Below are 25912 nucleotides of genomic sequence, written 5' to 3'. Positions count from 1 at the left end.
GATTTTCCAACCCAAAATATAATGATTAGTCAGAAGTCTCCAGATTTTTCAGTGTACTGAATCTATTGGCTGAGTGTCTTCACAGTTAGCCCTGTAATATGTCAAAGGAAGCTTTTCCTTTTGTTAATGGCAGATGCAACCCAGAGAATAGTTGGAAGGCACACTAGACATTTTGCGTGCAGAAGCAAAGTAATTCTGGCCATGTAAGCTTTTTGCATACCCATCTGGGAACAGTATGCAAAACTGGCCTGAACAACTTAGAGGAAGAGCAGAATGTCAGTGCCATAAATAAATGAAATAAGGCTACACTTCATAAAGTTGTATTCATACTATTTTTTTCTTCCTTTATGCAGGGTGGATTGCTATGCTGGGAGCCACATGGCTTCTGGTGTTAGCCAACATACATGATTTTGAGATGATTCTGAGTAGAGTGGAATGGGCTACACTCCTTTTCTTTGCAGCCTTGTTTGTTTTAATGGAGGTAAGAAGAAATACCCCCAATTCCATTAATTTTTGTTTCTTTCCTTGAAGTTGATGATTTTAACATCAAAATTCTTGTAGAATGAGAATGAGTTAGGAGATCTTTGCACAAACTCACACAGAAGAGGAGATTGTAAAAGACCATTACTTTGAAATTAAAGTGACATGAATGCTACAATACTCTTGTTGAGATGAGTTTCTAGATTCTACATTGTATGACAGATGGAATATATATATATATAGGGAGGGCTTGTATTCTGCAAATTGCAATCCAGTCAGTGTCAGCCAGGAGTGAAGAGAATGTTTTGACTTTGTATTAATTCACTAATAGGCAAAAAACCTTGTGGTTTTAGAATGTAGCTATAACCCGCACATATTTCTGTCAAACTTTAAAAAGCAGGGAAATTGGGCAGCTTTAGTGAATGCACCAGGGGAGCAGGAGACCTGAACTCCTCTCGGAGATATTGTACTGCCCTACAAATTTGTCAAAATGCAAACACATTTTGGGTTGGTCTTTCACAGTCCAATCCACTTCCTGTGTAGCTTGGAAGAATTTGGTAACATGTGCCTCTGAGCATATGGTGAGTGGTGGCAACACCTGCCATCTCAAAGATGGAGAATTATATTTTTGTATGTTTATTGGTGTTCTTCTTACTTTGCTTCTTTCCTGTGTTACTAATGTTTCTACAGAGAATCTAATCTAGAAAATTTTATTTCCCTCATTATTCATCCTAGAAATCTGTGTCAAATTTATTTTTATTAATTTCAAAGCCTTTTTATTGGTCAATGTCATATGATGGTGAAGGCAGCCTTTTGTGTTTCAAACTGGAGGCAATGTTCTATTTCTATTTTGTGTGCATTAACAGTTGAATCTGAAACTGCAGTTTGATGCCGCCCTGGGCTCCTGCTGAGAGGAAGGGTGGGATATAAATCAAATAATAAATAAATAAATAAATAAATGTAAAATCAGACAGATCACAATATGGCTACTTCAGCAATGACTCTAGCTGTTGGAAAAAAGAGGTTGCATGTTTTCAGCCTGCTATGTTTAAACCACTTCATTTAAGGCAAGGTGAGCGCAGTCAATTAAAAACATAGAGCACACCTAGAATTTGCTAGAATATATTTTCACCTCCCACTGTTTTATCTTGTGCACACTGAAACACTCCTGATGTCCACTGGAGACTATTATGGAGAATAGTCAGTGCCATTATTCCACAATTATGTTTGGAGTTTTTTTAGTGTAAATTTTGCAAAGTGTTGCTGTACTTCACATATTCACAGAAATAGAAACAAAAGAAAATGATTTCCTATAGGAAACTTCACTAAAATTGCAAAGGAAATCAGACATATTTAAAGTGACCATCTGAACTATATTAACCATCTTAATATTGTTGTTTCCTCCCTGCTGAAACAAGATCAGCACAGCACGTCTTCTTTCTATTATTTGGGCTGATTGCAGATGTTGCCACCACTCACCATATGCTCAGAGGCACATTACCAAATACCAAGCTACACAGGAAATGGATTGGACTGTGAAAGACCAACCCAAATTGTTTTTGCATTTTGACAAATTTGTAGGGCAGTACAATATCTCAGAGAGGAGGTCAAGTCTCCTGCTCCCCTGGTGCATTCACTATAGCTGCCCAATTTCCCTGCTTTTTAAAGTTTGATAGAAATATCTGTGGGCTATAGGTATGTTCTTAAACCGCAAGGTTGTTTTTTTTTGCCTATTAGTGAATTTCTCTGCTTTTTTATCCGGGAGGTAAGAAATGGGATCCTGTACAAGTTTCCTGAGAATGGATTGATCATTTGCATGCTTATTGAGTTCAGTGGGATTTACTCCTATGCAATCATGCTTAGGATAGGTGAAACTGACCACAGGGGATGGGGAGGGAAGGAGAGGAGGAGGAGCAGGAGGGAGGGGAGGAAGGGCAGAGGGGAGGAGGGGGATGGGAGCAGGCAGGAGGGGGAGGAGAAGGATAGGTTTGATCATTTTTATGTTTATTGACTTCAGTGGGATTTACTCCTGTGCAATCATGCTTAGGATAGATAAAACTGACCGGGGAGGAGGGAGGGAGGGCTAGAGTGGGCAGGGGAGGGGGAAGAATGAAGAGGGGAGGGGAGGAAGAAGGGAGAGGAGAGAAGAGGAGAGGAGAAGGAGGGGAAAGGCAGGTCTGATCATTTGCATGCTTATTGAGTTCAGTGGGATTTACTCCTATGCAATCATGGTTAGGATAGGTAAAACTGGCCATGGGGAGGAGGAAGGGGAGGGATGAGATTGGGATGGGTAGGGAGGGGCAAAGGAAGGGGGAGGGAAGGGGCAAGAGGGAGGGGATAGGAGGGAGGAGAAGGCAGGGTGGGTTTAATCATTTGCATACTCTTTGAGTTCAAGGGAATTTATTTCTGTGCAATCATGTTTGAAAATGGAAATGGACTGCCTTCAAGTCGATCCTGACTTATGGTGAGCCTATGAATAGGGTTTTTATGGTAAACAGTATTCAGAGATTGTTTTACCATTGCCTTTCTCTCAGGCTGAGAGGCAGTGTCTGACCCAAGGTCACCCAGTGAACTTCATGGCTGTGTGGGGATTCGAACCCAATCTCTTAGGTCGTAGTCCAACACTGACCTGGGGGAGGGGCAGGGAGGGGAGGAGGAGGAGGAGGGGGGAGGAGATTGGGTGGGTGGGCACTGGGCAGAGGGGAAGGCCCTTTCCTTTCCAAAAGGAAAACATTGTGAACAGTATCATTGCATTTCAGCATTTCCTCCATCTTTTTATCCTACAGAAGATGCATGTAGCCTTCCACCCAAATTTAAACCGAAGCTGTCTATGGCCACATCCACACCAGGCCTTTATTTCACTTTGGACCATCATGCCTTCTCTCTAAGAATCCTGGGAAGTGTAGTTAGTGAAGGGTGCTGAGAGTTGTTAGGAGATGCCCTATTCGGCTCACAGATCTCTAGAGTGCCTGACTGTTAAACCAGTCTGGCCACTGGAGCTCTCTCAGTGGAATAGGAGTCTCCTCTCAGTACCCTTCACAAACTACACTTCCCAGGATTCTCCGAGGGAAGCCATGACTGTTTAAAGTGAGATACAGTAGGGCCCCGCTTATATGGCGGGTTAGGGACCAGGCCCCCACCGTAAAGCGGAAATCGCCGTAAAGCGGAACCCATTGACTATAATGGGTCGCATCATGCGAAAATGACGCAAAAATGCCGCAAAATGCCGCAAAAGTGCAAAATCGGCTTTAAAACGGGGGAATTTCCCCTAATTGAAAGCTGCCGCATCATCAGAATGCCGTAAAACGGACCGCCGTAAAGCGGGGCACTACTGTAAAGGTCTGGTGTGGGTGTGGCCCCCTGATTAGGCAAGCCCAGCAGCTGGGAGTCTGCTTTTAGAACATTAACAGTTGGTTCTTATGGAGCATGCCCGACACTATCATTGAGGTGAAGGCAAAATTTCTCAAATTAATTAAAAATCTGCCAGGCTTTTTTTTAACTTTTAAACTGCAGAGGATGAAGGTCAGAGTATGGGCAAGGTCAGTAATAGGATTACAGGTACTCTGTGAACATGGCTGATTTTTAATGAATTTCAACAGATTATGAGAACTCTGACAGAAAAAAAGTCCAAGAGGGCTCTGGGTTTTCTCTCTCTCTTTTTAGACTTTGAACTCTCTATTCTCTCTGACTGTGTTGTGTATCGCCATGAAAATTTAGGGGGTTGTTAAGCAAGTATTTCTGAGTTCAGGACTATAGGTTTTGTAAGGTTTTGTTTTAAAATGAGTTTATGGGAAGCATCAGAATGGCATGGGGGATATTTTCAATGTAACATTGCGGAATGTGAAAAATCCACGCTGGCTATAGTATACAACCACTCTTGTGGCTATATAATGCTATTGTTAAGTGCAATGCCTTATTATTCACTAGATGTGAATGAATTGTAACCATTTATTTATATTGCAGAAAGTAAATAGGTGAAGTGAGGGACTTGGTAAGGCAGGGCTAAAGCTTTGCTTTTGATGCTTCTGATAAATCAATTGCTTTGAAATTATAGAGATATGAATACTACAGTATTCTTTTGTTAAGATGAGTTTCTAGATTCCATTGTATATACTACTGACATGCCCATCATTATGACAAGTGGAGTATGTGTGGAGAAAGGGCTTGTGTATTGTAAATTACCATGCAGTGGTACCTCCTTCTTCATTAGAAGTGAATGGCAACCAGTTATTTATACTGTAGAAAGCAAACACAGTTGCAGTCAGGGACCTGCTAAAGCTTTCATTGTTTCTGGTGAATCAAGTGTCTGGGATACAGTAAGTTTTGTCCCCTTTTGCCTGTGTCCCAAATTGCAATCTATTTACTTTGAATTCAGTGGAAAATACTGAGAAATAAGGAAGCCTTCATCTGCATACTTCCCTTTGTTTTTTTCTATAATGTAGTAGAATCTTGGGGTTTAAGATCCTGAGAGAAAGAGATGCCACCTGCACTATACATTTCAAGTAGCATCACACCACTTTAAACAGTCATGTCTTCCCACAAAGAATCATGGGAACTGTAGTTTGTTAAGAGTGCTGAGAGTTGCTAGGAGGCCCCTATTCCCATCAAAGAGCTACAATTTCCAGAGTGATTTAATAATCAATCCCTCTTCCCAGCGAACTCTGAGAACTGCAGCTCTGTGAGAGGAATAGGGGGCCTCCTAACAATTCTTAGCACACTTAATAAACTATAGTTCCCAAGATTCCTGGGCAAGGTTTTAGAGCGTGTGGTCGCTCGCCAGCTCCAGGCTCTCTTGGATGAAACTGATTATCTGGATCCATTTCAATCGGGCTTTCGGCCGGGGTTTGGTACAGAAACAGCCTTGGTCGCCCTGTATGATGACCTCTGTCGGGAGAAAGACAGAGGGAGTGTAACTCTGTTGGTTCTCCTGGATCTCTCAGCGGCTTTTAATACCATCGACCATGGTATCCTTCTGGGGCGACTTGCGGATTTGGGAGTCGGAGGCACTGCTTGGCAGTGGCTGTGCTCCTACCTCGAGGATCGTCTCCAGAAGCTGGTGCTTGGGGAGCATTACTCGAATCCCTGGGTACTCCAATATGGGGTCCCGCAGGGTTCGGTTCTGTCCCCCATGCTTTTTAATATCTATATGAAGCTGCTGGGTGAGGTCATAAGGAGATTTGGAGTGTGTTTCCAGCAATATGCTGATGATACGCAGCTCTACTTCTCGTTTTCATCTTCTTCAGGTGAGGCTGTTAATGTACTAAACCACTGCCTGGCCGCGATAATGGACTGGATGAGAGCTAATAAACTGAGACTCAATCCTGACAAGACTGAGATGCTGTTGGTGGGGGAGCTCTCTGCCCAGATGGTAGATGTCCGACCTGCTCTGGATGGGGTTACACTCCCCCTAAAGGAGCAGGTCCGTAGTTTGGGGGTCTTATTAGATCTGCTCCTGTCACTGGAGGCTCAGGTAGCCTCGGTGGCACGGAATGCGTTCTACCAGCTTCGGCTGGTGGCCCAACTATGACCCTATCTGGACAGAGAGAACCTCGCCACAGTTATCCATGCTCTGGTAACCTCTAGATTGGACTACTGTAATGCACTCTACGTAGGGTTACCTTTGAAGACGGTTCGGAAACTTCAGCTGGTGCAGAATGCTGCGGCCAGAGTTCTTACTGGGGCTAAAAAATATGATCATATAACTCCTGTCCTGGCCCAGCTGCACTGGCTTCCAATATGTTTCCGGGCCAGATTCAAAGTCTTGGTTCTTACCTATAAAGCCCTTAACAGCATTGGACCGCAATACCTGGTGGAACGCCTCTTCCGCTATGTACCTACCCGTTCACTGCGCTTGACGTCGAAGGCCCTTCTCCAGGTTCCAACGCATAGGGAGGCCTGGAGAGTAATAACTAGAGCTAGGGCCTTCTCAGTGGCGGCCCCCAAGTTATGGAACGCCCTCCCTGACGAGATACGCCTGGCGCCTTCTTTGTTATCTTTTCGGTGCCAGGTAAAGACCTACCTCTTTGCCCAGGCATTTTAAAAAAAAATTAAATTTAAATTTTAATTTTAATCTATTTTTGTTTTAATCTTGTTTTATATATCTTTTATAGTCTATTGTACCCACGCTCATTTGTATGTTAATTTGTTTTTATACTGTTGTACACCGCCCTGAGAGCTTGTTGCTATAGGGTGGTTTAAAAATGTAATAAAATAAATAATAATAAATAATAATTCTTTGTGGGAAGACGTGACTGTTGAAGTGGTAAAGGAATGCTTAAGTACATAGCGTAGAAGGGGCCAGGGACAATTAATGCTAGAATATCTGTCATGATGAGGGGAGGAATGTGTATAGGGGAGGTGTACATTTTATCCTCCCCTGGATTCTTGTCACTGAGGGCCACTGTGTGCCTTATTGCAACACTTTTGCCTCACAGCTGTGCCCCCAAGTGCAGTGTTTTACCTTTTCCCATAGAAGTGAATGGCTTTTTATGGGATGAAGTAAACGAGGGCACTTAACTGAGGTAGAACTAAACCTTTTCCTAGTGACTTCAGCTGTTTATTTCCCCACTGCCCAAGTGCCATGTCACTGTTCACTCATATTTTTGCTATATGACTGCATGAATGGAGAACCTGAGTAATACTGATCCTGACTGGGGGGCCCTGCAGCTGCTACGGTTAAAGAAAAAAAAAATCCTGACATGTTATATGCATTCATATATTTAACATATCACTAATTATATGCATTCATGTATGTAATGTATCACTTGCTGCCCTGGGCTCCTACTGGGAGGAAAGGTGGGATATAACAACAGCAGCAGCAGCAGCAGCAACAACTAATAATAATAATACTGTAGTTTGACCTCAGTATTGCCTCACTACAGATAAAAAAGAACAGGCCTCTGAAATAAAGAGATTTCAGAACAATGTGATTGTTCCCTACTTCCGTCCTGCTTCCTTTGCACATATATATTTTAGAAATGTGTTTCTAAATAGATGGTGAAGCAATCTGTTTGGAATGTGAGGATGCTTTGCAATATTTCAAAAATATTTATCTCCAAAACTCTGGTTGTATACGGTTCTCTCTCACAGAGTCCTTTTACTTTCCTCTCTAGTTTTCTAATATGAGTGTTTATATCCTTCTCTCCACTTCCTCATTAACAAAATAATCTCTTTTCTGCTAGGGAATGGTTCTTCAACCTTGGGTCCCTTAATGTTGTTGGACTACAACTCCCATCATTCTTGGCCATTGGCCATTGGCTAATCCAACAACATCTGGAGATCCAAGGTTGAAGAACAGTGTGCTAGGGCCAGAGCTTGGAAGAGTTACATTTTTTGAACTACAGCTCCCATCAGCCCAATCCAGTGGCCATGCTGGTTGGGGCTGATGGGAGTTGTAGTTCAAAAAAAGTAACTTTCTCAAGCTCTGGCTAGGGCCTAGGGGACTACTCAAGTCTTGTATCCTGTTAAGGCTTCTTGGTTTTCTGCCTTGTGCAAACACATAGATGTTTATTATAGTTGTCATATCTTCTACCTTTTTATTTAGTAAAGTTTTTAAACCTTATCCTTGTGTCTGTCTCATTCATTTTAGTGCTTAGCATAGCATCATTAAAAATACAACAGCTGCAGACAGAACTTTGAAGTTGTTAGTATTGGTTACTATCATTAAGCATTTGGCCTGTTTTTATGACACTGAAAGTTAACTCATTGAGAATAAAGCCTGTTTCTATCCTGAATTTTGTTTCTTGGTCACACTATGGCAACCTTTCCCAACCAGTGTGCCTCCAGATGTTGTTGGACCACAATTCCCATCTTTCCTGACCATTGGAAATGCTGGCTGAGGCTGATGGGAGTTGTGGTCCAACAACATCGGGAGGCACACTGGTTGGGAAAGGCTGCACTATGGTGTGACAAGCTGGTTCAAATGTAATGGTTTTTTAAGCTGAGAATGTACTTGAATGACTTTAAAAGATAATTTAGACAAATTCACTGAAGGTATGGCTATGTTCAAACTCAACTACCAGAGGTGGGAATCATGTGGGGAGAGTGCTGTTGCATTCATGTCTGGCTTGTGGGCTCCTCATAAGCATGCAGTTGGCCACTGTGAGAACACAATGCAGGATTAGATGGGCATTTGGTCTGATCCATCAGGGCTCTTTTTAGGGTCCTATGAAGATCAGGCCCAGATCATTCTGCCTTGCCCCTGCCCTCCTTTGTACCACATTGACTTTGATGCTTTTATTTTTGCTACTTAATTTTTTTAAATAATGTTTTTATTGGTTTTGGGTAGAACAGAATACAAAACAAGAATAACTTATACAACAATGAGAGAAAATCTGTCAACTGGATGGTGACAGATTCCCCTCTTATGCTTTAAATCATAGCTTCCTGTTACATCTAATTAGTTTAATCTCAGGTTATTTGTAGGACATGAAACTAAAATAAGATCCAAGTCAATATAAAACCAACCTGGTGGCAGTCCTAGTCCAGAATAATTTATGATCTCTAGGAAGTTTGCTTGGTTTTCTGTTTACTTCCGGCATACCAGTGGCCTAATGGATCTTCTGATATAGATTTTTCGGTTCTTAGTACAAGACATTCTACAATTTATCAGCTAACTGTTGCTTGAAGACAATTTCTCAGTATAGAACATAGTGGGTGACTGCTAGTGTTTTAATGTACTACTTTAAGTTCAGTTTAACAGTTTTAGTACACTGTGATTGCTCTGTAAAGTTATAAAACAAGCTAAAAGCCATTTTGCCATTTATTGCTACTTTTGTTGGTTGTTACTAAAATGATTGACCTTCTTAAGATTGTTCTGCATGGTTGTAAGGAGCAAGTAATCAACACGGATGGGCATTCTCTTTTAGTTCCGTATGCATTTGAAATCAATCTTCTTTTTAAAAAAGGAACTGAACATTGTCAACAGGATATATATAGCAAGGAAATATATGCAGGCTAGCATCTACAAAAAACAAAGCTATGTCTCTAAGCTTCCTGAATAAGAAAAATGCCAGGGTGTGTGGGGAGGGGGGAGAGGGAGCAGCTTTGCAAAGTTAAACTTATGTCTCTCACTTAAGGTAAACACCAGGATCAGGAAGAGTCAGGACACCTTCTTAGTGACTGAAAGGTCTGGCTTGTAATCAGAGGGACTGATTTTACCTGAATAACAAATCCCATTTAGTTATTGCCACCCCCAAAATCAACTTTAAAGGAGCCTAGCACAAAGCCCCTGGATGTATTTGTTTGCAAATTGGTAGGATTTTTAACCAGGGGCATCTCTCTCAAGTCTGTACTTTTCAGACCAATTGCCCACAAAACATTAGGGGCAGTTAAGTTACTCCTTTTTCACTCGCCCCAAAATGATAACAACTGTCCTTGCAAGAAAACCATTGCAGCGATCCTTTTGAAATTTAGCAATAAACATGCCCGCATGCTCTCAGAAGGGGTGGCATTGCCAGCAAATTCCATCCATTTCTGTTCAATTTTTTTAAAAAGTTATAGATGTTTCCTTTGAAACAACAACAACAACAAAAACGTAATGGTGTGCAGCACAAAAGATCCTGGACCTATTTGATTTTAATTTGACAGGCTTTGCCCATTCAGGAGGAGTAAGTAAGCCTGAAAATTTCATCCATTTTTGTGAAAAGAAAAATAAGTTATATCTGTTTTTTGATTTCCCATAATGAATGGGGAAGAGGGAGAGAAATGAAACATACTTGGATGGACTCCAAGCTGAATTGAACAGCCTATGAATTGGAAAGCCTATTAAGGACTTCGAACCAAGTTGGATTGTTTCCCAAAATGCTGAAACAGAGTCCATATTTAACCTTGTGGTCAGTGCATACTTCTAACGTATGTTTTCTGTGCATGTGACCTAGCAAATGCTCTGATGTACACACAAAACATTTCTACCTATTCAAGATTCTTAGTTGAAACAGAGGGGTTAACTCCATTTGCAAAGGGGTGTGCATGTGGAACTGTCCTCTCCATTGAAGTGACTAGAAAAGAGTGGGTTTGCAATAGCTATATTCTGTGAAACCCCAGTATTAGATTCTGCAGAGCACACATCCAGTTGTGGAAAGGAGATTGTAGCTTATCATTGTCTCTCAACATTAGGACAGTGCCCCTTAAAAGAAGTGTACCCTTTAGTGTCATCAGACTAATTTATCAAGACTGCAGGATGATCATAACCTCTGTTCAGATTTCAAATAGTAATTGGTTCACAGTAGATTTACCTGTTACAGTAAATATCATGTGCACAATCTTATAGTCAACTTGCAAAATAGAGTTCAGGGGCAAATTATGCAGAACATTAGCCATATATATTTATTATAAATAGTAAAGAACAAAATTATAGTTAGATGACAGCACTACAGCAACACACCATGGAAGCTAATGGGTCACCTCTGTTCCTGACAGCTATGAGCTTGAGAGGCATAATATGAAAGAGAGTACAAGCCATCAGGAAAGGAAAGTCTCTGCATTCATTAGTTTTCATGCCGCTGCACAGTGTTCCTTGTGAGATATAAATAATTTAAAATAACTAATTAGGTAGCTCAGAACAGTGCCCCCACCCCTATATTTTTTCTGAATTAAAAGAAGCCAAGTTAAGTTTTATAATTATCAGAGAAAAATATTTATTTGGATATATCTCCAAAGAATATTAAAATATTTCTTTGGATATTGCTCACTTATTTATAAAACAGAATAACATTGTTTATGGAAGAGAGGTCTGCAGTAACCTTATGTTATCTATAGAATGAACAAAAGCAACAGGCAATTTTTTTAAAATTATTTAATTTATATCCCGCCCTTCCTCCCAGCAGAAGCCCAGGGCGGCAAACAAAAGCAGTAAAAACACTTTAAAACATCATAAAAACAGACCTTAAAAATACATTAAAACAAAACAACTTTAAAAACATTCTTTAAAAAAGCTTTACAAACATCTTAAATAAAAGGGTTAAAAACATATTGTTTAGAAAAAAATGTTTTAAAAAACATATTAAAAGCAATTCAACACAGACGCAGACTGGGATAGGTCTTAAAAGGCTTGTTGCAAGAGGAACGTGTTCAGTAGGTGCCGAAATGATAACAAAGATGGCGCCTGCCTAATATTTAAGGGGAGGGAATTCCATAGAGCAGGTGCTGCCGCACTAAAGGTCTGTTTCCTATGTTGTGCAGAATGGACCTCCTGATAAGATGGTATCTGCAGGAGGCCCTCACCTGCAGAGTGCAGTGATCGACTGGGTATATAAAGGGTAAGACGGTCTTTCAGGTATCCTGGTCCCAAGCTGTATAGGGCTTTGTACACCAGAACTAGAACCTTGAACTTGGCCCGGTAGCAAATGGGCAGCCAGTGCAATTCTTTCAGCAGCAGGGTGACATGTTGGCGATACCCTGCCCCAGTGAGCAGTCTCACAGCCTCATTTTGCAATATAATTTTGCATTAGATGCAAGTCCACCCTGTTATTGGCTCTTTCATCTGACATCTCCACTTTCTTTGAGGGTAGAAGTGGACATTAAAGTGGAGAAGCAAATGTGGAGAGTCAGTATAGCGTAGTGGTCAAACTAATACCCGGAAGACCAGGGTTCAAATCCCACTCAGCCATGAAGTTTGCTGGGTGACCTTGGGCCAGTCACAGTCTCTCAGCCTAACCCACCTCACAGGATTAGTGTGAGGATAAAATGGAAAGGCAAGGAGAACCATCTATGCCACCCTGAGCTCCACAAAAGAAAGATGAGATATAAATGTGTAAACAAACAGTCTCAGCAAATGTGTGTGGTCATACCTATGGTTGCCAAAATAATGGGAATGCAACAGTAGCACTCATGGGACAGAACTGTCAGGCAGGAAGGATGGATGAGGTGCTTTGACTTAATTTTTTCCTGTGCTTCCATTGCTATGTCTCCAGTGACTCTTTTTCCCCTTAGCTAGGCTTCCTGCCAATTTTGAAGCCAAGCAAGGGAAAAGATGAATTAAAACTGGCCTTAGGGAGCATTATCAGGGGGAAGAATTGGGGGTGGGGGAGAGAGTTAATCATCCCACTCCTACTGATTCTCACTTTTAAGAGTCCTTGATCCCCTAGATTTGGGAATCTAGTATTTTCCTTGCAATGCTTAGATCTTCCCTGAGAAATGAGCTGGTTTAAGAAGAGGGAATCAGCGTTTATGCAACATCCATATTAGCAGATATATTATAGGATTTGTTCATACCTATATTGTCAAACAGCATTAGCTTACTGCAGTGCTAAGGTACTTCTGCACTGTTTGCACTGTCATTTCAGGAGTGAACTAGTGCTGTTCCTCTTGGTTGTTTTGGGGCTGGGAAGAACATTTAAGACCAAATCAGTTTGAACCCACCCAATAGCGACTCCAGCAGTAAACTGTGTGTGTGAACAACATGTCTGTAGTATTTGCAAATTATTTTGCTGTTTTCTTTGTATCTGGAAAGTTGTCCCTCCAGCATTTCTGTAGTCAGATGAAGGCACTTCCAAGTGGAAGGAAAGTGGTAGGAACTGTTGAAATGAAGGCTAAGAAGCAGAAAAGAAGCTGCTGTATGGAGCTCCAAATTGGATCAGAGCAATGGTTTTAGGGGACAGGTTTTTGTTAGAATGCTGAGATATGATGTGTTCCAAAAAGACATGGACAGGGTTAAAAGCACACTCTGGGGCTCAAGGACAGAGAGCAGACCGAAGGCTGCAGGTGGCTGGGCAGGAAAGCTGCCAAGGCTATATAACGCCATAGAAACAGCTCAGGGTGTGGGGGGTGCATTTGATGTATGTGAAGGAGAGAGCTCATGTATCGTGTATCATGTATCTGTATCTATAGCTATTGAATCAGTAAAAGATTCATCTTCACCACTTCTAGCATTCTGTCTCTATTCACTCTATTCATTCCTGTTATACGCAGTGGCATTGCCCTGACAGGCAAGCCGCAATTCCAACAAAGGGTTATGGGCCCAGAGACAGGAAAGAAATAGAGCATGAGCAGAGTGCAGTGAAAGCAAAAAAGGCAGCAGAGCTGAGCCGACTGTCGAAGGAAGCACGAATGGTGACAGGAGCCAGTGGAAGCCTGTGCAGATCGTAAAAGGAGGCCTGGAGTGTAAAGAAATCAGATACGGTGAAGCTGTAAAAAGAGAAGTTTCGGTTCTCCAAAGTGACGCAAGGAAACTGTGAAAAATGGCAGTTTCACTTTCGCAAGGGATGCCGCTGGAGCGTCTGAACGAAACTAATTACTTGAATTGGAGGCTGAGAATGCAGGCGTTTCTAACAAAGGAAGACTTATGGACTGTTGTAACAGAGGATCCCCCGTCTGATCCCCCACTGGCACAGTGGATAAGACTGGATGAACGTGCGAGATCGTATATTATCCTGGCAGTAAGTGACTCTCAATTGCTATACGTGCAGGATAAAGAAACAGCTAAATTGACTTGGCAAGCTCTGAATGAGATCCATGTTCGGAAAGCAACAAGCAACCGAATAAGTTTGACAAGAAAATTGTACCAGCTCAAGTACACAGATAACGTCACAATGGCTGAACATTTGTTTAAAATTTCAAAGCTGTTTGCTGAGTTACAAGAAAGAAATGTAATATATCCGGACTCACAAAAAATATATATAATCCTGGCAACATTAAACTCATCATGGGACAATCTTATTAGTTCACTAGAAGCGCTCCCTGAAGAGGATTTATCGCTCCCTTACGTGACAGGCCACGATACAGCAGTGGGAGAGACGGCAGGAGGCTTCTTAACAGGAGAAGGAAAGAAAGTCGGAAGAAAAAAGTGAAAAGACTGAGATTAATGGCAGGTCGTTTGGAACAAAGGCATGCTATCGTTGTGGGTCATTAACTCATCTTCAAAGAGACTGTGAGTTGCGGCAGAGAAAACAGAGAAGGAATTTGTCCCAAGTGCAGCTAGTGAAAGCTGAAGGTAAAGACAGAGAAAGAGACTATAAAATTAAAGGAACCTGGACTATTGATTCTGGGGCTACGCATAATCTAATAAAAGACAAGTCTATGTTCAGGACAATGGTTCCAGCGACTTCACACGTGGTACTGGCTGATGGGACTCAAAAACAGGTACAAGCTATGGGTACTGTGCATTTAAGTGCTTTAAATACGATAATTACTGACGTTTTGTACGTGCCAGACATTCAATGTAACATTTTATCTGTATCTAAACTATGTGCGATGGGATTTACAGTTACATTTAGAAACAGAACATGTGAGGTGAAAGCAGGAGAAAAAGTATGCGTGAGAGGGTTTCTCAGGGATTCCATGTATTATGTGCAACTGAACCCTAATGACAAAGAAAACGTAATGATGTTTTCTAACCAAAAGCCACATGATAACTGCATACACTCCTGGCATAAAAGATTAGGGCACGGAAATCATGAAATGATTAAGAAAATGCCTGCTTTGAGTAAAGATGTTACATTAAAGCCATGTGATGCCTATATAGATTGTGAAATATGTAAGCAGACAAAAGCAACCACAGCTCCCAAACACAAGGAAGCTGAAAGTCACACGAATAAGCCATACCAAACAATACATGTAGACGTGGCAGGACCTTTTCAGGGGTCACAAGGTGGAGCACGCTATTTCTTGGTAATACTAGATGAATTTTCAAGATATAGTACAGTATATCTGTTACGTTCCAAGAATGAAGCGGAAGGGAAACTAAAGATGTTCATACAAAGGGTGAAAGTACAGCATGGAATGAGCATACAGAAACTGAGATCAGATCAAGGAGGGGAATTTACCAGTCAATCCTGTATCTGGAAAAGAAAGGCATTAAACACGCACTCACCGCTCCTTTTAGCCCCCATCAGAACGGGCTGGCGGAGAGAAAAAACAGATCCTTGCAGGATGCCACGGGGGCAATGATTAGAGATGCCAATCTGAGTAATGCCTACTGGGGTGAATGTATTTTATATGCGGCTTATATTCAGAACAGGCTGTTCCACAGTGCTATAAACATGACACCCTACGAAAAGCTGTATGGACATAAACCTACTCTCCAGCACATCCTAAAATTTGGCGCAAAATGCTGGGTTCATGTCCCCAAGGGGAAACGTAGGGGAAAACTAGCACCCAGGGCCCAGAAAGGAATTATTTTGGGGTTTCAAAATGTTTTTTACCGCATATGGCTGCCACAGGAGAAAAGGGTGATATTTAGCCGGAGTGTGAAAGCTCAGGAGGAAGACTGGGATAAGTCAGTATCAGTTGATCTAACACACACACACAGTGGCTCAGAACAAGGGGGGCAAACAGTAAAAGAAGAGGAAGAGGAACGTGAACCTGATGAGACAGAAACACAAATCAGCCCCAAGCAAGAAGTAGTTTTAAGGAGATCAGACAGATCTAATCTGGGAAAACTGCCTGATAGGTTCCAGATAGATATCATACGAAAACATGATGAAATGCATGGGTATACAGGTTTTACAGAAGTGCCAGAACGTAAAACAAATGAGAAAACTCTGTATCTAACATGTTTCAAACCAGAAGCGGACTGATGTGTTGTTTGAAGTTAATAAACAAAATGGGCTTGTGTATAGCAAAAGATTAACAATGTATGAAATGTAACAATAAAGCAATAACAAGCAACAGAAAGAAAGAGGAAACTGTAAATAACTGAATTGTAATTGTGACATGTGTAAGATGAAAAAAAAACTGTAAAATGTAAAATGTATAAAAAGCCATGTCTGTTTGGAAGGTGGGGGCTTGTTAGAATGCTGAGATATGATGTGTTCCAAAAAGACATGGACAGGGTTAAAAGCACACTCTGGGGCTCAAGGACAGAGAGCAGACCGAAGGCTGCAGGTGGCTGGGCAGGAAAGCTGCCAAGGCTATATAATGCCATAGAAACAGCTCAGGGTGTGGGGGGTGCATTTGATGTATGTGAAGGAGAGAGCTCATGTATCGTGTATCGTGTATCTGTATCTATAGCTATTGAATCAGTAAAAGATTCATCTTCACCACTTCTAGCGTTCTGTCTCTTCCAGAGACCCTGGTGGCGAAGTAGGAGGATGTGGATTGGAGTTCCTCCGTCGCCTTAACATTTAACATTTACATTTAACATCAATTAATATATTTAAAACATCTCTGAAAGGCTCCTGGACCATTCTGGATTGTGTGAAGGGGTGAGCAAGCGTGTTGTCTCCCCCTTTTTTAATACCATCCCATGGAGATCTCCCCGTGCCTTACCTGTGGCCGGCGTTTTTACTTTGGGCCGGGAGGCGTTCCCGGTGCCGGCTGTGATTTTTGCCTCTCGTTTGGACTGACGCTGGCTCTTCCGACGCCGTGGTTGCTGTGGCCCGGGGCTTCGTTACGGCCTGCCGCCTCCTGTTCCAGCTGCGTCTCTTCGGGGCGCTTGGTCGCTGTTGGTGTTGCGGTGGCTGGTTGGCTGCAGGTGGCCCCGTCCGTTGTGGGTGTGGCTGTGTTTGCTGGTGCGGCGGCTGTGTCGCTTGCTGCCTTTTTGCTGCGTGCCGCTGTTGCTGTGCCTGGTCCGGACGTTTCTGGCGGCTGGTGTTTTGCGCCTTCGGGGCCGGCGCTTGGGGCCGCGGCTTGGATTGTTCTGCTGCCACCGCCGCGGCTGCTCGGTGGGGCGGATGTTTCCTCGCCGCCGTTGTTGCGGCCTATGCCCGTCGCCGCGGCCCGTTGGGGAGTCTCTGTTATTGTTGCCGCTGATGCGGCTTGCGCCCGTTGCTGTGGCCGTGCTGCTGCCGCCCTTGCTTGTCGGCTTGAGGACATCTTGCTTGGACAGGAGAGAGTGACTGGCAGCAGGAGTTAAAAAGAAGAAGTGCCAGCGAATGGAAGCGAGTTCATCCAACGTCATCTGGATCAAGGAAGTCGGAGGCTTTTTATTTTATTTTATTTATTTTTTATTTTTATTTCAATTTTGTTATTTTTTATTTTTAATTTTTATTTTATTTTTTATTTTTATTTTTTATTTTATTTTATTTTAATTTATTCTATATTTTTTATTTTTATTTTATTATTATTTTTATTTTTATTTTCATTTTGATTTTTTAATTTTAAGCTAATTTTAGGGGTGGGGGGCCTGCCTAATCGGCAGACGGGGAGGGGGACATGTGTAAGCCGGAGGGGAATAATATGGGGAGCCACGGTATCGTGAGGCTTGGCGGCAGACCCTGGAAGGGCGGAGGTGGCAGGCCACGCCAGGTTAGGGGAACAAGGGATAGACGTATTGTACCCATCCCTTGTTCCGGGCCTGCCCTAAACCAGAAGATAACTGGGGGATGTAAGACTCCATCCAACCTTCTACTGCTGTTGTGTAACGCCAGGTCTGTAGTTCAGAAAACATCACTCATCCATGATCTTATTCTGGATGAGCATGCAGACCTGGCGTGCATTATGGAGACCTGGCTGGACGAGGCCTCGGCTCCTATACTTGAGGCCATGTGTCCAGCGGGTTTCCGATATGCACAGCAGCCGAGGATTGGTAGGCGGGGAGGGGGTGTGGCAGTTATTTATCGAGAGTCCTTGGTTTTCGCCAGACCTCCTCTCCACGAGACCAAGTTTGTTGATTGTATGTACTGGAGGTTGGGACCAAAGGGCAGTTTAGGAATTCTGCTGATGTACCGCCCACCCCGCTGCACGGCAGACTCCCTGGCCGAGGTGCTCGAGGTGGTCGCGGCTGTACGGTTCTTTACCCTGAACTTATTAGTTTTGGGGGATTTCAACGTGCATGCCGAGGCCATTCTCACTGGAGCCCCTCGGGATTTCATTGAAACCATGACTTCATGGGAACTGCACCTAAGTAATATGGGTCCCACCCATGTAGCTGGCCATACCATTGACCTTGTATTTGTCGCGGGAGAGAAGGAAAGTGATCTGAAGATGGGGACTGTTTCTTCTAGCCCTGTGTCATGGTCAGATCACTACCTGGTGAAACTGGATCTCTCTGTGCTGCACACCCTCTGCAGGGGACAAGGACCTATTAGGATGGTCCGCCCCAGATGCATGATGGAGCCTATTGGATTCCTAAATGCGCTGGGTGATCTGGAGCTAACTGAAGGCCACCCGGTCGAAGCCCTGGTGATGGAGTGGAATAGGGAGATCACTAGGGCAATAGACCGGGTGGCACCGAAACGTCCTCTTCTCCTGAATAGAACTCAGACTGCACCCTGGTATACACCACGGTTACGCAGTCTGAGGCAGGAAGTGAGACGACTAGAGCGCCAATGGCGGAAATCGTGCACTGAAGGTGATCGGACACTGGTTAGAGCAGCAATAGCGGCCTACCAGCGGGCAACAAAGGCAGCAAAGAGGCAATTCTTTGCTGCCTCTATTGCGTCGGCAGAGTGCTGTCCCAGGAGGTTGTTCCAAGTGGTCCGAAGCCTGGTCGGTCCAGTAGCGCAGGAACCTATGGAACAATCAAAAGCCTCCTGTGACACATTTGTTAAACACTTTGCCGATAAAATCGAGCACCTAAAGGACAAGATTCCGTACGTCGTGGTTACAAGTAGGGGTCCAGAGGCGGCCAGTTGCAATCCGGTCTGCTGGGATCGGTTTCAGCCTCTTCTCTCTGATGAAGTGGAAAACCAACCACTTGCTTACTTGATCCTTGCCCTTCATGGCTCGTTATGAGCTGTAAAGAGAGACTGGGCAATGGGATCAAGGCAATGGTAAATGCATCCTTGGAGGAGGGTGTAATGCCATTGCCCCTCAAGGAGGCAGTGATAAGACCTATTCTGAAAAAGCCCTCCTTGGATCCCCAAGATTTAAACAACTTTCGCCCAGTCTCCAATTTACCGTTCTTGGGCAAGGTAATTGAGCGTGTGGTGGCAAAGCAGCTACAGACACACTTGGAGGAAGCAGATTATTTAGATCCTTTCCAGTCGGGCTTCAGGACTGGACACAGAACTGAAACAGCCTTGGTCGCTCTGGTGGATGATATGAGGAGGGCGTTGGATAGGGGAGAACATACCTTCCTTGTCCTCCTGGACCTCTCAGCGGCTTTCGATACCGTCGACCATGGTATCCTGTTGAGTCGCCTGGAGGGACTGGGAATAGGAGGCACTGTTTTACAGTGGTTCCGTTCCTATCTCTCCGGTAGATATCAACGGGTAGTGTTGGGGGATGAGGTTTCAGACCCTTGGCCCCTCAACTGTGGTGTGCCACAAGGTTCTATCCTCTCTCCCATGCTATTTAACATTTATATGAAACCGCTGGGAGCCATCATCAGGAGTTTTGGGCTGCAGTGTCACCAATATGCGGATGACACGCAGCTCTATCTTTCATTTAAATCTTCACCAGAGTTGCTGTGGATACCTTGTCCAAGTGCCTGGAGTCCGTAAGTGGATGGATGGGAGAGAACAGGCTGAAGCTGAACCCCGATAAGACTGAGGTATTACTAGTGGGGGACAAGGGAAGGTTGGGTGATTTTGACCTGATACTTAATGGGGTGAGTTTGCCCCTGAAGGACCAGGTCCGCAGTCTCGGGGTCATCTTGGACTCCCAGCTGTCTATGGAGGCTCAGGTTTCTGCAGTGAGCCGGGCAGCTTGGTACCAACTTCATCTAGTACAGAGGCTGCGACCCTATCTTCCCATACATCCGCTCCCACGAGTGATACATGCCCTGATCTCCTCTCGATTAGACTACTGTAATGTGCTCTACGTGGGGTTACCCTTGAAGACGGTCCAGAAACTCCAGCTGGTACAAAACGCGGCGGCACGCTTAATAAAGCAGACACGCCGCTGCGATCATATCACCCCAGTGTTGATTGAATTACACTGGTTGCCAGTTGTATACCGGGCCCAATTCAAGGTGTTGGTTTTAACCTTTAAAACTCTATACGGTTCCGGCCCAGTTTATCTGAAGGAGCGCCTCCAGTATCACCAAATATGCCGCCAAACAAGATCAGCCTCACAGGACCTTCTCTCGGTCCCACCGACTAAGACAGCTAGATTGGTGCGGACCAGGGAGAGGGCTTTTTCGATCGTGGCCCCCACCCTCTGGAACTTACTTCCCTTTGACCTTCGGCATGCCCCCTCCCTGTTGACTTTTCGCCGAGCCTTGAAGACCTGGCTCTTCAGGCAGGCCTATGGGATCTCTGGGGTGGGTTAGCTTTTACACTGTATTAATGTAAGATGGTCTTCAGATGAGATGTTATGATATTAATAATGTGATGATTATGTATATGAGCAGATTGTATTTTATATTGTATTTTATATTGTATTTTATATTGTACGTCGCCCAGAGTGTCCGTTCAGTCGGACAGATGGGCGTCTGCTAAATAAAATTTTATTATTATTTTATTATTATTATTATTCACTCTATTCATTCCTGTTATACGCAGTGGCATTGCCCTGACAGGCAAGCCGCAATTCCAACAGTTTTAGCTCTTCCCCTCTGTTCTATTTTTCAGATCTAAATAATCCACTCATATGCCCCTAAAGCTGTAATTAGTTCTCCTGGGGGAAAAAAACTGGTGTCTGTATTTTTATTCTGGTAGGGCAAACACGTGTGTATGCATCTCTCTCTTTCTCTGACTGAGAAAACAGCATTGGGTTAAACACCACCTCCTTGGTGTCATGGCTCTAACCCCCTCACATTTCAAAGTAAGAATGGATCTCCTATTTTCTTTCAGTCATGGATCTTGTTTGCATTACATGTAGTTTGGCCCTCAGACCAGATGGGCAAACTTCTGAATGCGAACAGCAGAATGACCAGCAGTGATTAAGATAGAATAGAGGAGTGAAGGAGGACCCTTTTGAGCCCAAACCCTCATGGGAAACCTTCTGGGGACTGCATATTAGTGGTGGGCAGGGCCAAAGGCAAAAGTGGGCAGAACAACAGATGCAACCTTGAGTATAGAAAACTACATTCCAGTCAAACAAAAGTCAGAGATTTATGCCCACTCACACATTGGTCAGTTTTCCATTCAGGCAAACAAATCCCAGCCATGCAAAAGAACTCAAGGAGGAGGTGGAAGAGAGCTGGTGAGGGTGTGGTCTGGGCAGTGTCAGGATCCAGGCCTGAGGTTTCCCAACCCTGCAGTAGAGGATCATTATGCAACATTAGTGAGGGAAATGTGGATAGGAATTGAATTGCCAGACAAGTTCATAAAGTAGACTCTAGTGCTTTGCTGAAACCTATTATCCAATTACCCAAAAGTTTTTTTCAGTACAAAACAGGCTTCCATTGCTCTGCTTTATTTATGAGGCACTGCAGAATTTCTTTCAGTCTGTGGCTCACTGGCGGAGCATCAGCTTTGGAGAAGATCCCATGTTCAATACCTGCCATCTTCAGGTAGGGCTTGGAGAAACTCCTGCCTGAAACCCTGGAAAGCTGCTACCAGTCAGTGTAGACAATCCTGAGCTACATGGACCCTTGGTGTAACTCAGTATAATGCAGCTTCCTCTGTTTCTAATTTTTGCCAGTGTTCGGGTAGAGATTCCTGTCTTCTTGTGAGGTGGCCAAGAGCGGTGTTTGCTTCCCCCCCCCCCATTTCTTGAGCACTCTGCAATTTCCCTTGCTGCCTGAGCTTCCTGATATGAAAAACCCCCATGGCAGAAGTTTACCACATGACACCTTCCCTTGAGCTTGAATTCAAATGCAGAAAGCCAGAGAGCCTGACTATGCTGCACCTGAGATCGACCCCCTGGCTGATTTCATTTTTAAAGAAAATCCTTTCTTTTAACTTAAAAAAAATCTGTGTAGAATTTTTTTTTTAAGTAGAAAAGCTTCACTAAAACAGCAATGACAACAAACAGCTGTGAGGCAGCCTCCCCACCTTCCTAGTTTACAAGAAAGCCTAGCCAAAGATGTCAAGGGGTTTTCAGGAAGCACAAGCACAGAGGAAGGCTATAGAATGCAAAGAGATGATTTGTTAGAATAAAAGAAAGGAACACTCACAAAACCCGTTGCCTTGAGTAAGGTAAGTGCAAAAAACACTTCCACAGTCAATCCAGGAGAACATCAACATTTTCTCTCCTGACTGATAATTTTCAAATGTACTTTTGTTTTCTAAGAACTGATGAAGAATTGTAGGTGAAACAAAAGGGAGACACTTTTGGGCATAGCACTAACTGACCCTAACCATGACTATGTAGAGGTGCTGCTGCGTCATTCTTTTTGCAGTGGGGTGACAGCATGAGAGAGAATTTTGAATGGTTTTGTCCATTCTTCTTGAGTCATCTTTGAATGTTAATATGACCTTCAAGTCTAATTTTCTTCTTGGAATTCTGGAGATGCAACCTTGATGAGTCTATGTTACCAGGTAGGCCACACTAATACCTTCCAGCAGGGTTTTCTGCAGACATTCTGTGTAGGTCTGACTGCTTATGGCTCCCAGTTGTAGTGCTGTTTTCAAAGCCATGCCTCGTTGAGCATTCACTTCCTGACTTAACAGGGAAACAGAGAAATAAACTTCAACAGGTTTGAGCTTCTGGGAATTAAGGTTATTTCGGTGGTGTGTCTAAGGCATCTGTACTAAATATTCCTTCTGTCTACTGACATGATGTTTGCTCTTTATTTTGTGTGCTCTTTGTTTAACCACTAGAGCAGTTAATACTTGAAACAAAGAGAGTTGAATGTGTATCATGTTCTAGTAAATGTATTCTGGGAGACTTGTTGTGGAGGATACACTTTGCTGATTCACATGTGTACATACCATACATTTAAAACATACCCCTCCCAAGAATCCTGGAAACTATAGTTTACCCCTCACAGAGGTACAATTCTTTGTACCCTTAACAAACTATAGTTCTCAGGATTCTTGGGGGGGGATGTGCTTTAACTGCATGATGTGGTGGCAGCTTCAGTCTGCAACTGTTCCCCCATATTTGTTACAGTAAACATGTAACTATGAACAGAATCATAGATTTGGTGGATGTGTGTCGCAGAATCCTGACTTCCCAACATCTGTGGACCTAGATTACTACATAAAGTATCAAGTGAATCACTATTATGCCTGCTTCAGCTGGTTCAAAATGTGGTTGCCAGGATGTTAACTAGGAAGGGCTGTTTTGAGCACATTATGCCTGTGCTAAAAGAGCTATATTGGCTCCTAGTTTGTTCTGAGTACAATTCAAGGTGCTGGTTTTGACCTTTAAAGACCCAAACCATTTGGGACCTAGTTGTCTGTCTGCCTGCCTTCCCCTCATTTATCATGCCCATTGCATGAGAGCCAGAGAAGAGGGCCTGTTGCAAGCACCTACTATGTCTGAAGCCCAATTAGCGAATACTTGCAATGGAGCCTTCTCTGTTGTGGCCTCTAGACTATGGCCCTTCTCTGTGAAGTAAGATCAGCCTCCTCTCTTCCCATTTTTAGATGGCATTTGGTTAAATTTTTACCCTTTTGTATTGATGTTTTTAAGGATTTTATGGATTTGTTTATGTATGGTTCTTTGTTTTGTATTTTTAAGATTCTATATGGTTTTACATATGTTTTGTATTTTTAAATTTACATAACCCGCTTTGGGACCTGCACTCTGGGTGAGAGATGGACAACAAAAATAAATTTGTTGTTGTTGTTGTTGCAACAATTGGAAAGAGCGTCCATGTTAATTCCCACTGAATACCTTCTGAAAAGCCTGGAAATAGAGTACTCATGTTGCTGCAGCAGATACACATTAGCAGTGCAGATAAAATGGGCAAAACCCTGTTTTTAAAAAAGGTTTAAAAACCATTGTCTAAGTGCCTGCAATATCAAATATTGTTAAAGAACATTCTGCCTGATGGTGCAGGAAAAAGGATTGGTAATAGGATGTTGAAAATTGATGGAGCTGTCTTGAGGAAAGTTTTGGTTGAAGAAATTTCACACAAGGCCGAAAGACAGAAGATGATGTTTGTGTTTGGTGAGAGGAAGTGCATTTCAAATACTAATTCCAAATAAGTGACTAGTGAGATTTTTTGGTTACAGATCACTAGTTATCTTATAGATATGGAAGCTTTGAATGTAAGACTTTGGCAGAACTGCTGAGCTACACAAGTGGGATTACTTCAAACAACCATGTTAAGAACATAAGAAAAGCCCTGCTGCATCAGGATAGTAGCCCCTGTAGTCCAGATCCTGTTCTCACAGTGGCCAGCCGGATGCCTATGGGAAGCCCACAAGCAGGACCTGAGCACAACAGCTTTCTTCTCTCTAGCAACTAGTATTCAAAAGCATCTTGCCTTTGACAGTGGAGGTAGATCACAGCCGTCATGACTAGTAGCCTTTGACAGCTTTATCATCCATGTTGTCTGAAACAACTTGTGTAAAACAAAAATACTGGCAAAGAAAGGGCAATGCAGAGGCTCCAGAAGCTTACTTAAGAATGGATTCCAGGAGACCTATGTGCTTTTTAGTTTTTAGTTTTTAGTGGAAAACAAACAAATGAAAAAGCCATTTTAACAAGCAAAGGGGAACAAAAACCCTCTAAAAGCTAACAAATAAATTAATAATAAAAAGAGCACAGTCTCCCAGAGTCCATGGGACAGAACAGGCTATAAATACAAAGCAGTTTTCCTCCCCATGGTTCTCCTTGGTATATTAATTTGGTCAGTTGGGACTGTCTGGGCTATTTTCAGAGTTGGAACTTTATGTGTCTCTCCAGTAAAAGATTAGATTTCAAGCAGTGTTTTGAAGCAATATATACATACCTAGAAGAAGAAAGGTGATTTTTAAACTTTGAAGTATTGCTCCAAATGGGAATAGAATGTCTGCATTATTACCTTTTGATTAAATGTGATTTCCAGTACAGCAAATATGAGTAAATGTATTTTTCTATTCATAGTACTAATCTGTTTTACTTTGCCACTTATGCTACATTTTAGGCTGATATAGCAGTGGATTGGGTTGGTAACAGCTTTTTTTTCTTTTTGATGGCTTATTTATTTGAAGAGGGATACTCAAAGTTATTCCAGAGTTTGATTCTTCCTGGATTATGCCAAATCAATAATCTCATTGTATATTTATATATCCGACCCCCAAAGTCTTACTCAGAATTGTGAGTGTTGCTCATGCTGACGTGGACCTGCCTAATGAGACTAAAATAAAAGGAAGGTAAGAGCCCCACATTATTCAGGGGCTCTTACAGGGCCAGCCTGCCCTGGGCCCAGCACACGCATGCATGCATGCACGTTCCATCTCCCTACCTTTCCCTTGGTGAATGCTGCCTGGGTTGTACGCGCATGCCTGCCATCAACCAAGATGGTGGCTGAGCCTTTCGTAAGGGGCTGATGCCTCCGCTAGCATCTTGGTTGATAGCACGCTGTTGCGCTGCAGCCAACTCAGAAGGGACAGGAAGGGGGGAGGCATGAGTTTCAGGCACCTCCGCAGCCAGAAGAAGCAGAGTTGGGGATTGTTGTGTCTGAGCAGGATTGTGCGGGAGGGGGGCAGCCTGCTCTCCAGCCAGTTCCCACGAGTAACGCCCTTTCCGAGGAGCCGAGCGCACCACCCCCAGTTGATGCAGAGGACTT

General features: G+C 43.2%; 1 protein-coding gene across 1 annotated transcript in view; it reads left to right on the top strand.

Annotated features, from left to right (window-relative positions):
- Positions 1-25912, top strand: part of OCA2 (OCA2 melanosomal transmembrane protein) — a 297850-nt gene that overhangs the window by 171482 nt on the left and 100456 nt on the right. The window contains exon 20 of the mRNA XM_061629684.1: positions 354-481. Within this exon, the coding sequence (XP_061485668.1) occupies positions 354-481 (128 nt within the window). The remainder of the gene's footprint in view (positions 1-353; positions 482-25912) is intronic.

This window comes from Rhineura floridana, chromosome 5 (assembly GCF_030035675.1).
Source record: "Rhineura floridana isolate rRhiFlo1 chromosome 5, rRhiFlo1.hap2, whole genome shotgun sequence".
Classification (NCBI taxonomy): domain Eukaryota; kingdom Metazoa; phylum Chordata; class Lepidosauria; order Squamata; family Rhineuridae; genus Rhineura; species Rhineura floridana.
Note: the sequence above shows the minus strand (reverse complement) of the source record. Positions and strands in the feature narration are given on the sequence as shown.